The sequence below is a fragment of the Tachyglossus aculeatus genome, chromosome 24, assembly GCF_015852505.1.
Source record: "Tachyglossus aculeatus isolate mTacAcu1 chromosome 24, mTacAcu1.pri, whole genome shotgun sequence".
NCBI classification, from domain to species: Eukaryota; Metazoa; Chordata; class Mammalia; order Monotremata; family Tachyglossidae; genus Tachyglossus; species Tachyglossus aculeatus.
In genome coordinates, this window is record NC_052089.1 from 10,758,925 (window position 1) to 10,775,779 (window position 16,855).

The window sequence follows — 16,855 nt, forward strand, 5'->3', positions numbered from 1 at the left end:
GCACGGCATCGGTGCGTACTGACTCTCTCATCATCATCATCATCATCAATCGTATTTATTGAGCGCTTACTATGTGCAGAGCACTGTACTAAGCGCTTGGGAAGTACAAATGGGCAACATATAGAGACAGTCCCTACCCAACCTTACCTCCTTCTCTCTCCCCACGAGGCGCCCCCAAAGCCTCAATCCAGCCCCTGGTAAAGACGACGGTGCTGTTGAACTGCAAGTGACCGACTTGCCAACTAGTACTTCCCGAGCGCTTAGTACAGTGCTCTGCACACAGTAAGCGCTCAATAAATACGACTGAAGTGACCGGAAGCGTGCTGGACATCCTTTCCCGAAGGACCAACCGCGCACGTGCTGGATTCCCTCATCGATCACGGTTCTGGTTCATCCATTCAGTCGTATTTATTGAGCGCTTACTGTGTGCAGGGCACTGTGCTAAGCGCTTGAGAAGTCCAAGTCGGCAACATCTAGAGACGGTCCCTACCCAACAGCGGGCTCAATCGATCAATCAATCGTACTTATTGAGCGCTTACTGTGTGCAGAGCACTGTACTAAGCGCTTGGCTCACAGTCTAGAAGGGGGAGACAGACAACAAAACAAAACATATTAACAAGATAAAATAAATAGAATAAATATGCACAAGTAAAATAAACAGAGTAATAAATATGTACAATCAATCAATCGTATTTGAGCGCTTACTGTGTGCAGAGCACTGTACTAAGCGCTTGGGAAGTCCAAGCTGGCAACATCTAGAGACAGTCCCTACCCAACAGTGGGCTCACAGTCTAAAAGGGGGAGACAGAGAACAAAACCAAACACATTAACAAAATAAAATAAATAGAATAGATATGTACAAGTAAAATAGAGTAATAAATATGTACAAACATATATACATATTGGTCCCTACCCAACAGTGGGCTCACAGTCTAGAAGAAGAATAATAATAATGATGGCATTTGTTACAAACATATATACAGGTATATACATATATACATGTGTCAAAAAGAGACTTGGAGGGGATGAAATGGATCCAGAAACACTCCCATATTATTATTATGCCATTATTATTACTATTATTGAGAAGCAGCGTGGCTCAGTGGAAAGAGCCCGGGCTTTGGAGTCAGGGGTCATGGGTTCAAATCCCGGCTCCGCCAATTGTTAGCGGTGTGACTTTGGGCCAGTCACTTCACTTCTCTGGGCCTCAGTTACCTCAACTGTAAAATGGGGATTAAGACTGTGAGCCCCAGGTGGGACAACTGGATCACCTTGTAACCTCCCCAGCGCTTAGAACAGTGCTTTGCACATAGTAAGTGCTTAATAAATGCCATTATTATTATTATCATTATGCTGTGGGGAGGGGAAGGAGGTAAGGCAGTGGGGAAGGGGAGGAGGAGGAGGGAAAGGAGGGGGCTCAGTCTGGGAAGGCCTCTGGTTAAGCGCTTACTATGTGCCCAGCACTGTTGTCATCAGGGCTGAGGCAGATACCATCATCAATCGTATTTATTGAGCGCTTACTATGTGCAGAGCACTCTACCAGTTAATCAGTCCCAGTCTCACAGGCTAAGAAGGATGGAGAAGGATTTAGGCGCTTAGAACAGTGCTTTGCACACAGTAAGCACTTAATAAATGCCATCATTATTATTATTATTATTTAACCGCCCTTTTACAGACGAGGGAACCGAGCCGCAGAAAAGACTTGGTCACACAGCAGACGACACGTGGCGGAGCCGGGATTAGAACCCAGGTCCTCTGACTCCGTGCTCTTTCCACTAGGCCCTACTGCTTCGCTGTCAGGACTGCCCCTTCGGTAGCCCTGTGGCGACTGCGCAAAAGGAATCCCTTTTGAATAAATTCATTTCTTTATGCTTCATTAGAGAAGCAGCGTGGCTCGGTGGAAAGGACACGGGCTTTGGAGCCAGAGGTCATGGGTTCAAATCCCAGCTCCGCCACTTGTCAGCTGTGCAAGTCACTTCACTTCTCTGGGCCTCAGTTCCCTCATCTGGATAATGGGGATGAAGACTGTGAGCCCCACGTGGGACAACCCGATCACCTTGCATCCCCCCAGCGCTTAGAACAGTGCTTTGCACATAGTAAGCACTTAATAAATGCCATTATTATTATTATTACTATTATTATTATTATTATTATTCAATCGTATTCATGGAGCACTTACTGCATGCCGAGCACCGTACGAAGCGCTTGGAAAGGACAATTCAGCCATAGAGAGAGAGACCATCCCCGCTTGTCTTTGCGGGCAGGGAGCGTGTCTACCACCTATGTTCTACTGTATTCTCTCAAACGCTTAGAACAGTGCTTTGCACATAGTAAGCCCTTAATAAATGCCATTATTATTATTATTATTATTCAATCGTATTCATGGAGCACTTACTGCGTGCCGAGCACCGTACGAAGCGCTTGGAAAGGACAATTCAGCCATAGAGAGAGACCGTCCCCGCTTGTCTTTGCGGGCAGGGAGCGTGTCTACCGCCTCTGTTCTACTGTATTCTCCCAAACGCTTAGAACAGTGCTTTAGCACATAGTAAGCGCTTAATAAATGCCATTATTGTTATTATTATTCAACTGTATTTATGGAGCACTTACTGCGTGCCGAGCACTGTACGAAGCGCTTGGAAAGGACAATTCAGCCATTGAGAGAGACCATCCCCGCTTGTCTTTGCGGGCAAGGGAGCGTGTCTACCACCTCTGTTCTACTGTATTCTCCCAAACGCTTAGAACAGTGCTTTGCACATAGTAAGCCCTTAATAAATGCCATTATTATTATTATTATTATTATTCAATCGTATTCATGGAGCACTTACTGCGTGCCGGGCACCGTACAAAGCGCTTGGAAAGGACAATTCAGCCATAGAGAGAGACCATCCCCGCTTGTCTTTGCGGGCAGGTAGCGTCGTCTACCACCTCTGTTCTACTGTATTCTCCCAAACGCTTAGAACGGTGCTTTGCACATTGTAAGCACTTAATAAATGCCATTATTATTATTATTATTATTCAATCGTATTCATGGAGCACTTACTGCATGCCGAGCACCGTACGAAGCACTTGGAAAGGACAATTCAGCCATAGAGAGAGAGACCATCCCCGCTTGTCTTTGCAGGCAGGGAGCGTCGTCTACCACCTCTGTTCTACTGTATTCTCCCAAACGCTTAGAACAGTGCTTTGCACATAGTAAGCGCTTAATACATGCCATTATTATTGCTATTATTATTATTCAATCGTATTCATGGAGCACTTACTGCGTGCCGAGCACCGTACGAAGCGCTTGGAAAGGACAATTCAGCCATAGAGAGAGACCATCCCCGCTTGTCTTTGCGGGCAGGGAGCGTCGTCTACCACCTCTGTTCTACTGTATTCTCCCAAACGCTTAGAACGGTGCTTTGCACATTGTAAGCACTTAATAAATGCCATTATTATTATTATTATTCAATCGTATTCATGGAGCACTTACTGCATGCCGAGCACCGTACGAAGCGCTTGGAAAGGACAATTCAGCCATAGAGAGAGACCGTCCCCGCTTGTCTTTGCGGGCAGGGAGCGTGTCTACCGCCTCTGTTCTACTGTATTCTCCCAAATGCTTAGAACAGTGCTTTGCACATAGTAAGCGCTTAATAAATGCCATTATTATTATTATTATTATTCAATCGTATTCATGGAGCACTTACTGCGTGCCGGGCACCGTACGAAGTGCTTGGAAAGGACAATTCAGCCATAGAGAGAGAGATCATCCCCGCTTGTCTTTGCGGGCAGGGAGCGTCGTCTACTACCTCTGTTCTACTGCATTCTCCCAAACGCTTAGAACAGTGCTTTGCACATAGTAAGCGCTTAATACATGCCATTATTATTGCTATTATTATTATTCAATCGTATTCATGGAGCACTTACTGCGTGCCGAGCACCGTACGAAGCGTTTTGAAAGGACAATTCAGCCATAGAGAGAGACCGTCCCCACTTGTCTTTGCGGGCAGGGAGCGTGTCTACCGCCTCTGTTCTACTGTATTCTCCCAAATGCTTAGAACAGTGCTTTGCACATAGTAAGCACTTAATAAATGCCATTATTATTATTATTATTATTCAATCGTATTCATGGAGCACTTACTGCGTGCCGGGCACCGTACGAAGTGCTTGGAAAGGACAATTCAGCCATAGAGAGAGACCATCCCCGCTTGTCTTTGCGGGCAGGGAGCGTCGTCTACTACCTCTGTTCTACTGCATTCTCCCAAACGCTTAGAACAGTGCTTTGCACATAGTAAGCGCTTAATACATGCCATTATTATTGTTATTATTATTATTCAATCGTATTCATGGAGCACTTACTGCATGCCAAGCACCGTACGAAGCGTTTTGAAAGGACAATTCAGCCATAGAGAGAGACCATCCCCACTTGTCTTTGCGGGCAGGGAGCGTGTCTACCGCCTCTGTTCTACTGTATTCTCCCAAACGCTTAGAACAGTGCTTTGCACATAGTAAGTGCTTAATAAATGCCATTATTATTATTATTCAATCGTATTCATGGAGCACTTACTGCATGCCGAGCACCGTACGAAGCACTTGGAAAGGACAATTCAGCCATAGAGAGAGAGACCATCCCCGCTTGTCTTTGCAGGCAGGGAGCGTCGTCTACCACCTCTGTTCTACTGTATTCTCCCAAACGCTTAGAACAGTGCTTTGCACATAGTAAGCGCTTAATACATGCCATTATTATTGCTATTATTATTATTCAATCGTATTAATGGAGCACTTACTGCGTGCCGAGCACCGTACGAAGTGCTTGGAAAGGACAATTCAGCCATAGAGAGAGACCATCCCCGCTTGTCTTTGCGGGCAGGGAGGGTGTCTACCGCCTCTGTTCTCCTGTATTCTCCCAAACGCTTAGAACAGTGCTTTGCACATAGTAAGCGCTTAATCAATACTATTGATGGATTGCTCAATCCATATGGACTGAAGCCCCTTTCGCACCAGGGGCGTGCCACAGCCACCAAATCCTTGGGCGTTCAGAGAAGCAGCACGGCCTAACGGACGGAGCACGGGCCCGGGGGTCGGAAGGTCGTGGGTTCTAATCCCGGCTCGGTGACCTCGGGCAAGTCACTTCACTTCTCTGGGCCTCAGTTACCTCCTCTGTAAAATGGGGATTGAGGCTGCGAGCCCCATGGGGGACTCGGGAGTCCAGCCCGATTTGCTTGCACTCACCCCCGCGCTTAGTACGGTGCTTGGCACGTGGTAAGCACTTAACAAATACGAGCGAGGCTTGGGGGCGGGGGCAAGGGCTTGGGACTCAGAGGTCGTGGGTTCTAATTCCGCCTTCGCCGCTTAATAATAATAATAATAATGTTGGCATCTGTTAAGCGCTTACTATGTGCAAAGCACTGTTCTAAGCGCTTGGGGGGATACAAAGTAATCAGGTTGCCCCACATGGGGCTCACAGTCTTCACCCCCATTTTACAGATGAGGTAACTGAGGCTCAGAGAAGTGAAGTGACTTGCCCAAGGTCACACAGCAGACATGTGGCGGAGCCGGGATTCGAACCCATGACCTCTGACTCCAAAGCCCGGGCTCTTTCCACTGAGCCACGCTGCTTCTCCGCTTATCAGCTGTGTGACTCTGGGCAAGTCACTTCACTTCGCTGGGCCTCAGTGACCTCATCTGTAAAATGAGGATGGAGACTGTGAGACCCACGTGGGACAACCTGATGGGCTTTTTTTTTTTTTAATCGTATTTATTGAGCGCTTACTGTGTGCAGAGCACTGTACTGAGCGCTTGGGATGTACAAGTTGGCAACATATAGAGACGGTCCCTACCCAACAGTGGGCTCACAGTCTAGAAGGGGGACTTGCATCTACCCCGGTGCTTAGAACAGCGCTTGGCACATAATAAGCGCCGAACAAATACCATCATTATTATAATTATTAATAAATACCATCATTATTATTATTTTTTTATAGGGTCAGACACCCAAGGCTCCAAGGCCAATGGCCCGGAAACCCGCCCTTAAAAAGCCAGGCATGCTTGCTTTGTTGGCTGTCATTTATTGTTTTTCAAATTCCTTGCTATCCTTCTTCGAGTCTGCCCACGGGTCCCATTTGGGCCCGGTCGTGACATTCATGCCTTGAAGAGGTATTTATTGAACGCTTCCTGCGTGCAGAGCACCGTACTGAGCACGTGGGAGAGTACGATCTAACAGTATAACAGCCGCTCACAACTCACGGATCTTGACTTTGCTTGCTGACACGCCCGTGAGCAAAACCCCTCTAACCCCAGGGAATTGTGAAAATCAATCAATCAATCAATTTATTGAGCACTTACTGTGTGCAGAGCACTGTACTAAGCGCTTGGGAAGTACAAATTGGCAACATAGAGAGACAGTCCCTACCCAACAGTGGGCTCACAGTCTAAAAGGGGGAGACAGAGAACAAAACCATACTACCAAAATAAAATAGAGTAGGTATGTACAAGTAAAATAGAGTAATAAATATGTACAAACGTATATACATATATACAGGTGCTGTGGGGAACGGAAGGAGGTAAGATGGCTTAATAAATGCTATCATTATTATTATGATTATTACCTACAAGTTCAAAAGAAAAAAAACACTCAAAACACCCATTTAAGGTTAAAAACCCCCACCTTTCATTTTATTGTCTGTCCACCCTGTTCTGAGCCTTCCTTGGACAGCCACTTCAACTTCTCCGGGCCTCAGTTCCATCATCTCCAAAATGGGTATTCGATACCTGTTCAAGCGCTTAGTACAGTGCTCTGCACATAGTAAGCGCTCAATAAATACGATTGATTGAGCAGCGATTGATAGAGAAGCAGCGTGGCTCAGTGGAAAGAGCACGGGCTTTGGAGTCAGAGGTCATGGGTTCAAATCCCGCCTCTGCCAATTGCCAGCTGTGTGACTTTGGGCAAGTCACTTAACTTCTCTGGGCCTCAGTTCCCTCATCTGTAAAATGGGGATTAAGACTGTGAACCCCCCGTGGGACAACCGGATCACTTTGTAACCTCTCCAGCGCTTAGAACAGTGCTTTGCACATGGTAAGCACTTAATAAATGCCATTATTATTATTATTATTATTGATTCTCTTAGTCTATGAACCCCATGTGGGACCTGATTATCTGCCCCAGTTATTAGGGCAGTGCTTGGCACGTAGATTCAGTCGTATTTATCGAGCACTTACTGTGTGCAGAGCACTGTACTAAGCGCTTGGGAAGTACAAGTCGGCAACATAGAGAGACGGTCCCTACCCAACGGTGGGCTCACAGTCTAAAGGGGGGAAATGAGGATTACGAAGTGTTACGGGGGTAAAAACGCTAGGTAAATGCGAATGTGATGTAAATAAATGTAACTAAATGTCACTAAATGCGTGTACCTGTCCCCACCTACCATGACGAGACAGCATAAGTACGACAACACGCATTAACCGTTAACCCCATGCAATCAAGAATCGTACCCATCTATGACCTTGAAAGGGACAATGGAGAAGGGCAGAAGAGATGGGCTTAAATTCCCCCGAGGCAATTTGCTCACACAATAATAATAAGAGTAATACTAATAATAGCTTGCTATGCGCCGGGTACCGTACTAAGCGCTGGGTAGATACAAGATAATAAGGCCCCCCCGCGATGGGACTCACCATCTAAGTAGAATCAATCAATCAATCAATCGTATTTATTGAGCGCTTACTATGTGCAGAGCACTGTAGTAAGCGCTTGGGAAGTACAAATTGGCAACATAGAGAGACAGTCCCTACCCAACAGTGGGCTCCCAGTCTAAAAGGGGGAGACAGAGAACAAAACCAAACATACTAACAAAATAAAATAAATAATACAGATATATACAAGTAAAATAGAGTAATAAACATGTACAAACATATATACATATATACAGGTGCTGCGGGGAAGGGAAGGAGGTAAGATGGGGGGGATGGAGAGGGGGACGAGGGGGAAGTAGAAGCAGCATGGTTCGGTGGAAAAGAGCCCGGGCTTTGGAGTCAGAGGTCAGGGGTTCAAATCCCGGCTCCGCCGGCTGTCAGCTGTGTGACTGTGGACAAGTCACCTCACTTCTCCGTGCCTCAGTTACCTCGCCTGCAAAATGGGGATGAAGACTGTGAGCCCCCACCATGGGACAACCCGATCACCGTGCTTAGAACGGTGCTTGGCACATAGAAAGCGCTTAACAAACACCACTATTATTATTCCTAAGGGAAGAACGGGAATCGAATCCTCGCTTTGCCGAAGAGGGAACTGAGGTGCAGAGGAGTGAAGTGACTGGTCACCCACGTGGCAGAGCCGGGATGAGAACCCAGGAAACATTTCTTTCCACTAAGTGACGGTACTTCAAGCCTCGAGCCTCTCCCACCAAGGTGGAGACCCAATAACGGGCCCGGACAAGCCACAGGGGTTGGGAAACGGGGACAGGAGGGAGAGGCAACGGGGAGAAAGGATCCCGGAGTAAGGCAGCGGGGACAACTGTCGGATGGAGTTCCCTACAATAGCTTCCCTCACAAATTTCTGAGCAAACGGAGAGAGCCGAGAGCCTCCCCCAGGCCCACCTTGCTCTTCCGCCGCCTCTTCTACCGTCCCGGGTCCTGCCACCCTTCCTACAAACCAGCCCGGGGGCAGCCGGGACCGAGCCGTCGTCGGCTGCCCCCCCGAAGACCTAGAAAAGTGGGCCGGCGGACAGAGCACGGGCTCAGGAGTTGGAAGGTCACGGGTTCGAATCCCGGCCGCGCCACCTGTCCGCTGCGTGGCCTCGGGCAGAGCACTTCACTCCTCGGTGCCTCCGTCGCCTCGTCTGGAAAATGGGGGTGGAGGCTGCGAGCCCCACGTTTAGACTGTGAGCCCACTGTTGGGTGGGGACCGTCTCTGTATGTTGCCGATTTGTACTTCCCAAGCGCTTAGTCCAGTGCCCTGCACGTAGTAAGCGCTCAATAAATACGATTGACGATGACAACTTGATGTGCTTGGCACAGAGTAAGCTCTTGACAAATGCCGTCGTTATTATTATTAAGGACCCGGGTTCTAATCCGGTCGGCTTCGTGACCTCGGGCGAGTCACTCTGCTTCCCCGGGCCTCGGTTGCTCGTCTGGAAAACGGGAAATCAGACTGTGCGTCCCCCGTGGGACACGGACCGGGTCCAACCTGGCTAGTCTGTGTCCCACCCAGGGCTTAGTGTGGGCACAGGGTAAGCAGGCGCTTCAATACCCTACAGAGCCAGAGAAGAGGGGGTCCGGGGGAAGGAACTGGGGGTGGGGGAATTCCTGGAGTGCGGGGAAGGTCCCAGGCTGGGTCAGAGGGAGGGGATGCAGCAGTCTGGAAAAGAGGGCGAGACGCTGCCGTCCTTGTGGGTGGGGGTCTGGGCTGGCACTGCCTGGGAAAAGGAAATCAAGCGTTCTCCAGCGGCCCGGCCGGGCAGGTGGAGCCTCTTCTCGCCCCCATCGCTCTGCGGCTGCAGTCCAGCGTGGATTCTGGGCTCCGTCTGGGATGTGCCCACCCCTCACCCCCGAATCCGGCCTGCCCCGGCCCTCCATCCATCCATCCATCCCTCCCTCCCTGAACCCGCAGAGCTGCAGCAGCCCGGGCGGCGGCCAAGACAGCACTCCAACCCTCCCTCCCATCTCCCCCCCCCCCCCCACCACCCCATCTCTCCCCCGCTGCGAGGCTGGCCTGGGGAGCCGGGGATGGGAAAGGAGCCTGTGGAAAAAACGGGATTGGGAGGGGAAGAGCGGAGGAGGACCGGGAGGACCGAGAGGAGGAGGAGAACCACGAGGCGCAGGAGGAAGAAGGGGATGGGGAGGAGGAGGGGGAGGGGGAGAAGGAGGACCAGGAAGAGGATAGGGAGGAGAAGGAGGATGGGGAGAAAGAGGAGGATGGGGAGGAGGAGGGGGGGGAGGATGATTAGGAAGAAGAGGATGGAGAAGAAGAGGAAGATGGGGGAGGAGGAGGAGGAGGAGGAGGATAGAGAGGAGGAGGATCAGGAGGAGGAGGAGGATGGGGAGGAGAACCAGGAGGACCAGGAGGAGAAGGATGATGGGGAGAAGGAGGATGATGAGGAGGATGATTAGGAGGAAGAGGATGGGGAAGAAGAGGAAGATGGGGAGGAGGATCAGGAGGATCAGGAGGAGGAGAATGGGGAGGAGGAGAAGGAAGAGGATGGGGAGGAGAAACACGAGGAGAAGGATGATGGGGAGAAGGAGGATGATGGACAGGATGATTAGGAGGAAGAGGATGGGGAAGAAGAGGAAGATGGGGAGGAGGATCAGGAGGAGGAGAATGGGGAGAAGGAGAAGGAGGATGGGGAGGAGAGCCAGAGGACCCGGAGGAGAAGGATGATGGGGAGATGGAGGATGATGGGGAGGATGATCAGGAGGAGGAGAATGGGGAGGAGGAGGAGGAGGAGGAGGAGGATGGGGAGGACCAGAAGGGGAAGGACGATGGGGAGGAGGAGGAAGGGGGGGAGGATGAATAGGAGGAAGAGGATGGGGAAGAAGAGGAAGATGGAGAGGAGGAGGAGGAGGACGGAGAGGGGGAGGAGGAGGATCAGGAGGAGGAAGATGGGGAGGAGGAGGAGGCGGAGGATGGAGGGTGCCTGGAGGAGGCTGAAGGCCCCAGGGGTCTGTGGGCGATGGGGAGGGATGCGGGGGGCAGGAGGGCAGAGGGCTGGGGGCGCTGAATGGGGGGTGAGGCCACAGGGGATGCCCACCATGGCATCCGTTAAGGCCTTACCATGGGCAAAGCGCTGTGCTAAGCGGGATGGGGGGGGGGTCGTGGGGGGGGTCCGCTGTCCCTCCTCGCTGGGCGCAGGGCTCCGCACAAACACGGGAACCAAAAGCGACGCGCAAATAAGACGGACACACACGGGGGGGGGGAGGGAGGCAAGGGGGTCGGCAGAAAAGCTTCGGCTCGGGACGCTCACCCGCAACGAAAGCCTCCGCCGCCTCCTCCTCCTCCTCCTCCTCGTCTTCGTCCTCGTCTTCGTCCTCCTCCTCCTCGTCGTCTTCGTCGTCTTCGTCGTCCTCCTCCTCCTCCTCCTCCTCAGCCGCCACCATGGCCGGCCGGGGCCCCGCCCACATCCGGGCCCCCACCGCCCCCGTGAGGCCCCCGAGGCCCCGCCCACCGCACGGGGCCCCGCCCACATCCGGGCACCCGCCGCCCGCCTGAGGCCCCTGAGGCCCCGCCCACATAGGGGCCACGCCCCCCGCGCAGAGGCCGCGCCCACGCCCGGGCACCCACCCCCCCCACCGCCCCTGAGGCCCCGCCCACCGCGTCGAGGCCACGCCCACACCCGGGCATCCGCCGCCCGTCTGAGGCCTCGAGGCCACGCCCACACCCGGGCACCCACCGCCCGCCCCTGAGGCCCCGCCCACCGCGCAGAGGACACGCCCGCATCCGGGCACCGGCCTGCCCCGAGGCCTCGAGGCCCCGCCCCCAGCGCAGAGGCCCCGCCCGCTGCATTCATTCAATCGCATTTATTGAGCGCTTACTGTGTGCGGACCACTGGACTAACAGCTTGGGAGGGACACGGTGGCAACATAGAGAGACGGTCCCTGCCCAACAACGGCTTTCTGAGGCCTCGAGGCGCCGCCCCGCTGCGCAGAGGCCACGCCCCCATCCGGGCCCCAGCTCTGATGCCCCGCCCCCCGCGCCGAGGCCACGCCCACATCCGAGGCCCCGCCCACCTCTAAGGCCCCCGTCCCCGGAGTGGAGGCCACGCCCACTTCTGAGGCCGCGCCCACAAGCAGACCGTCCCAGGGGCGGAGGCCCCGCCCACAGAGCGGAAGCCACGCCCACTCAGCAGGGGCCGTCCCCGGAACGGAGGCCACGCCCACCTCTGAGGCCGCGCCCACCGCGCCGGCGCCCCAGAGCGGAGGCCACGCCCACCGTGAAGAGGGCCCGCCCCCAGAACGGAGGACACGCCCGTCGGGAAGAGGTCCCGCCTCCAGAACGGAGGCCACGCCCACCGCGAAGAGGTCCCGCCTCCAGAGCGGAGGCCACGCCCACCCTGAGGCCACGCCCACCCTGAGGCCCCGCCCCCCAGAACGGAGGCCACGCCCACTTTCTGTGGCCTCGGCGCAGGTGCCGCAGGGCGGAGGCCACGCCCACCTCAGAGGCCCCGCCGACTTCTGAGGCCACGGCCAACGCGCAGGCGCCCCAAAGCAGTGGCCCCGCCCGCCTCTAAGGCCACGCCTCCAGAGCAGAGGCCACGCCCACTTCTGAGGCCCGCCCATTGCGCAGGCGCCCCCGGAGCTGAGGCCCCGCCCACCTGAGGTCCCGCCCACCGCGCAGGCGCCCCAGTAAGCGCTCAATAAATACGATTGAATGAATGAATGAATGAATGAATGAACCGTAACAGATGCTTACACAATGTGTGGGTTTAACGCTCCGCTAAAAGTTGGGCATTGACCTATTATTCATAACCGCAGAAGGGGTCATTATTATTACTGAAGATGACAAAGAGAGATAAAAAGAATCCAAGTACACAAATAATTTAAAAATTATGGTAAAAATAATGGTTAAAATTATGGTAAAAACTCCCGTGAAGACTCAAAGAAATGCAACTGAAAAATAAATAAAGGCCCCATGGAATGGTTTCCACCGTCAACTCCGGGCGGGAAAGGAAACGCAATTTGGTGTGGCAAAATCGTTTACAAATCACATATTTAAGCATTCACTGAGGCTTTTGTTTTTTTGGGGGGGGGGGGCGGGTTTGAAGTGAATTTTTACAGAGACAAAGAATCCAAGTACACAAATAATTTATTTAAAGTTAGAAACTCAGAGGTACAAACAAAATGCCTTAAGAAAATGAATTAAAAAATGTAAACGTTCATAGAAAATACATGGACTGAACCCAGTTGTCCGTTTAGACATCCACTGTGGCCGCTTACAAGAAACCTGAAGTAAACCAAAACCTGATTATTCATTAAATCTCTAGCGTCGCAGGTAAAAATTCCCGTGAGACTCAGAGAGATGCAACTGAAAAAATAAATAAAGGCCCCATGGAAATGGTTTCCACCGTCAACTCCGGTCAGGGAAGGAAACGCGATTTGGTGTGGCGATCGTTCTTAGATAGAAGCACCTTTTATTGTGACTACAAATCACACATTTGAGCTTTCACTGAGGCTTTTGTTCTTTTTTGGTGGGGGCGGGTTTGAAGTGAATTTTTAATATGGCACTATGAAGGTACGGTCAGCGAAGCCCAACTCCAACCACGGTAGATAACGTTCTTTGAAAACCACCTCCGTTTTCTTCAGCGCCCCATGAACGGAGAAACCCTTGTTAATATTTATAGGTGACCTTGGTTGAAGTGCTTTAAATTTACTTTTCCCGGGTGCCCGGTCCGAAAACAAAAACGACTTAATGACGCATTAAGGATAGACAAAGTCTCCTCACCGCTTGGTTGCCGGTGGGCGACGGACACGTTTTCAAATCGCTTTTCAATTTCTGCGACTAATCCCGCCGGTGCCGAACGGAGGGAACCGAGGTATCTCAACTAAACGTTTTGTAAACTCAGTTGCGAATATAAACCGAGATGGATCCCCGGGGTCCGTAAGTCCGGCCAGCTTCTCCAACCAACGGCCTCGAGTGGAAAGAAGGTTCAGTAGACGAGATGGAGACACACGACAGCGTGAGCGGTTGAACAAAACGTCGAATTAGCCAGCGCGGTGGCATTCCAGATTAACAAGAAGAGTGGTATCCGCTCACGCAGAAAACAGTTCAGCGGCAAAGTGTACCATTTACTACTTTGACGGTGGCGTGCAAATTACAGAGCAAACCAAAGTAGGTTATGTAGGTGCCAACCGGCATAACGAGAGCTTTCGGCGACAATTAAATTCAGGGCTTTACATCGGATCATTCGGCATCAACGTAGCTTTGACGTGAAGCTTGTAACTTTCATTTATCTTACTACCCCATCTTCCGTCACCAAATAAAAGCTCTTTTGTTAAGACTCAGTCAGCTTAACTGCACTTTTATGCATGCCCCCCTTGTGTTTCTTTCCCCTTCTTTATTCCCCACCCCAAATAGTGAAAAGATTATGCGAAATCAGCTGGGGGTGTCCTCTCCCAGCTGCTTAGTACAGTGCTCTGCCCATTTTAGGCGCTCAGTAAGCTACACTGAGTGACGGAACTTTCTCTACGGTAGAAATAAGGGACAAGTTAGGCTTTTTAAATATAAAAAGTTACAAAATTCCTTATTATCCCAAGGCTCAGAGTCTTCATTTCTAGTGGAAAGATACGGAATTCCTCACCACTTCAGGAAAATGAATTTGTAGAGCCACTGGATTTGCCCCGATTCCACAAAAATCTGAAGAAACACACAGTTCAGAATAACACCACAGCAAATCCAAAATTCTCCACACACTGATCCTTCAACTACATAAGAGATCTTGTACGGAAACCTACTTGATAGATGCTAAAAGTAGGAAAAAATTCATGAACATGAATATCCATATAACCTGACCGTTCCTTTTCATTCCTGACCCCAAACGTAAATCAAACATTTGATGAACAAAAACTCGAATCCTTACGCCGCTGCACAAATTCCTTCTCCGATACGCTTCTGATCCGTCTCCCAAGTGCCATTTTCACTCGGCCCTTTTCTTTTGACGGTAGCAGCTTTAGATGGAGTTTTTTTTTAATTGTGCAAGTTTTTCATCTTCCTGTACTGTTTCAAACACGTACTTTACGTTCGGATAACCCATCTTTGAATTCCTTTCTAAGCCCTGACAAACACATTCTAGCCAAATTTTTCACCTCTTCCCACACGCTCACTACATTCTAAATTCAAGCTATTTCACATTGACTAAACATGCAAGATAAACTGTACAATTGCAGGGAGGACAAAGAAAAAAAACCCTGCCAAGATGTCTGAAGGTCAAAAACTTCTCCAAAGGCAAAAGAAGAAAAATATCGCCCAACCTGCTAAATCTTCATGAAGTGAAACCATTTTGAACATCTAAGAGGAACCAGAAATCACTGAAGTTCCGACAAGATTGATATAATTTTAAAAACCCCACTTCCTGCCAGTTGAAACCTGATTACTTTGGGTAATACTGAACCTTAACATTTCTCCGGCTGTCCTGGAAAAATGAATTTCGCTGAGGAGTAGTATTTTGGCACTGGAGCAATGTAAGTTGAGTTTTCTTTGACTCGTTACTGGCGGCAAATGAGGCACTTAAAATGTGCATTGAGAAATAATTAGAAAATGTGCGTTGAGAAATAATTAGAAGTCATCACAAAAGATATCAAAATCATCATCCAAACAATGAAGTGCTTCAGTTGTTTTTGACATGCAGTCAATAAGATTTTCTCCCAGGGTCACGATACAAAAAGCACACACTGAATTTAATTTTGAGCTCGGGCCGCAACGGGAAAATTTCCTTAGCAAAATATTTGGGATCTCTTGGAGCGAAATCACAAAGAATTCTTCACTTGAGTACTGTTAATAACCCCACGATATAATTCCACTCGATTTGTGACATGTTTAAAATGGGCCTGAAGTGGAAAGTATGGTCCGCTAGTTGACAAATAAATCTTATTTTTGAAGAGCCAGGTGAAATCTTTGAAGAGTTCACAATAGTTCACAAGAGATTCTTCAACCAGAATGAAAACTGGTCTTTTAAAATCCACTTTAAGTGACCATCTAGTGCCATAGGTTGAAGCATCACTGTGGGTTTATTTTTTTTTTTTTGGGGGGGGGGGGATGGCTTGTGTAGGAATTATTTTAGAAACATCATATTTTCCAATAGCATATCAATAGATAAAATCTTATAAATCCAAATGATACTTTGGCCAAACTAATTTGGACACTGAATTTTTCTCTTGGTTTGTTTGGGTGTGTTTCCCTGTCTTTTTCTGTTATGTGAGGGTTATGATTTTTTCTCCCCTAAAACAAGACATACACTGATATTCTTTCTTCAAGTAACAGCGGTGCTTTCCCAGAGCCTGAAATTGTGTTTTTAATCTTTCTTCTGAAAAGAAAAAAGGAAACCAAAGGAAAAAAAACAAACCCAAACCCTCAGCTACTGCATGCGAACCTGCCTGAAAACCTGCCTTATCTAAGGGGAGAAGCGAATTGGGTATGTACATCCCTCACAATGATACCCTCAAACTCTTAATACAAGTGAAAACAAAGGGGGCAAGGAGAAAGATCGGACCCATCGGGTGGGTGTAACCTCTGATTTAGTCATTTAAAAGCACTGACTCGGAGGATGAAAAAATCCCAAGTGATGCTTTTCTCAATGGCATCGATCCCTGAATTAACTGTTTTTGATGCCAAGAAAAACGGTTTCCCTCCACCGCTGTTTCAGGTCAGCCGGGTTTCAAACATGTCATTCTACGACACTTTGACACCTCCTGAAATACCTATTTTTAATCAGAATATTCCCACGGAGAGATCCTCTGGTCTGATTTTTTGCCCTTTTCCTCCTACGAGGTCTTCCCAGATCTTCTCAGGGAAATCAAAAGGAGAAAAATGAACGCAGTGTACTCATCTTATTCCGTCATCTGTTCCTCTCTCGGTGAACTCCAGTCCCGCACGCGGCACCACATTTCATGTGTCCGAACGCTCCGTAAAATGGTTTCCCTCGGCTGGCGGTCTGAGATCCCGGTTTCGGCTAGGCTATAGATGACAACGTAAAGAAAAGCATTCCAGGGTGTTAGATACTTGAACCAGAGTACCGCTTGAAGAAAACGATCTTTCGGGGGGGATGCTTCGCCGAAGGACAAGAAGTCTCCATTCAGCCGTTGAGAGATAAAGTGCGTATTAGCTTTGGGTAAAAAATATCGTTTGATTGAGCACTCGGAGGTACGAGATTAGCAAAATGCTAATCCAGTGGAA

At 49.9% G+C, this 16,855-nt stretch overlaps 2 protein-coding genes across 3 annotated transcripts in view; both read right to left on the reverse strand.

Annotated features, from left to right (window-relative positions):
• Nucleotides 1-10,959, reverse strand: part of NXPE3 (neurexophilin and PC-esterase domain family member 3) — a 40,902-nt gene extending 29,943 nt beyond the window's left edge. Inside the window, exon 1 of one of the 2 annotated variants that reach the window (XM_038766113.1) lies at nucleotides 10,935-10,959. The gene's annotated coding sequence lies outside the window, so the exon portion shown is untranslated. Of the gene's footprint in view, nucleotides 1-6,646; nucleotides 6,735-10,934 lie in introns of those variants that run through there. The other variant, XM_038766111.1, reaches the window with a different exon arrangement.
• A 1,795-nt stretch (nucleotides 10,960-12,754) lies between these two features.
• The window catches only part of CEP97 (centrosomal protein 97), a 37,375-nt gene continuing 33,274 nt past the window's right edge, over nucleotides 12,755-16,855 (reverse strand). The window contains exon 15 of the mRNA XM_038766147.1: nucleotides 12,755-16,636. Coding sequence (XP_038622075.1) covers nucleotides 16,568-16,636 — 69 coding nt within the window. The 3' untranslated portion in view covers nucleotides 12,755-16,567. The remainder of the gene's footprint in view (nucleotides 16,637-16,855) is intronic.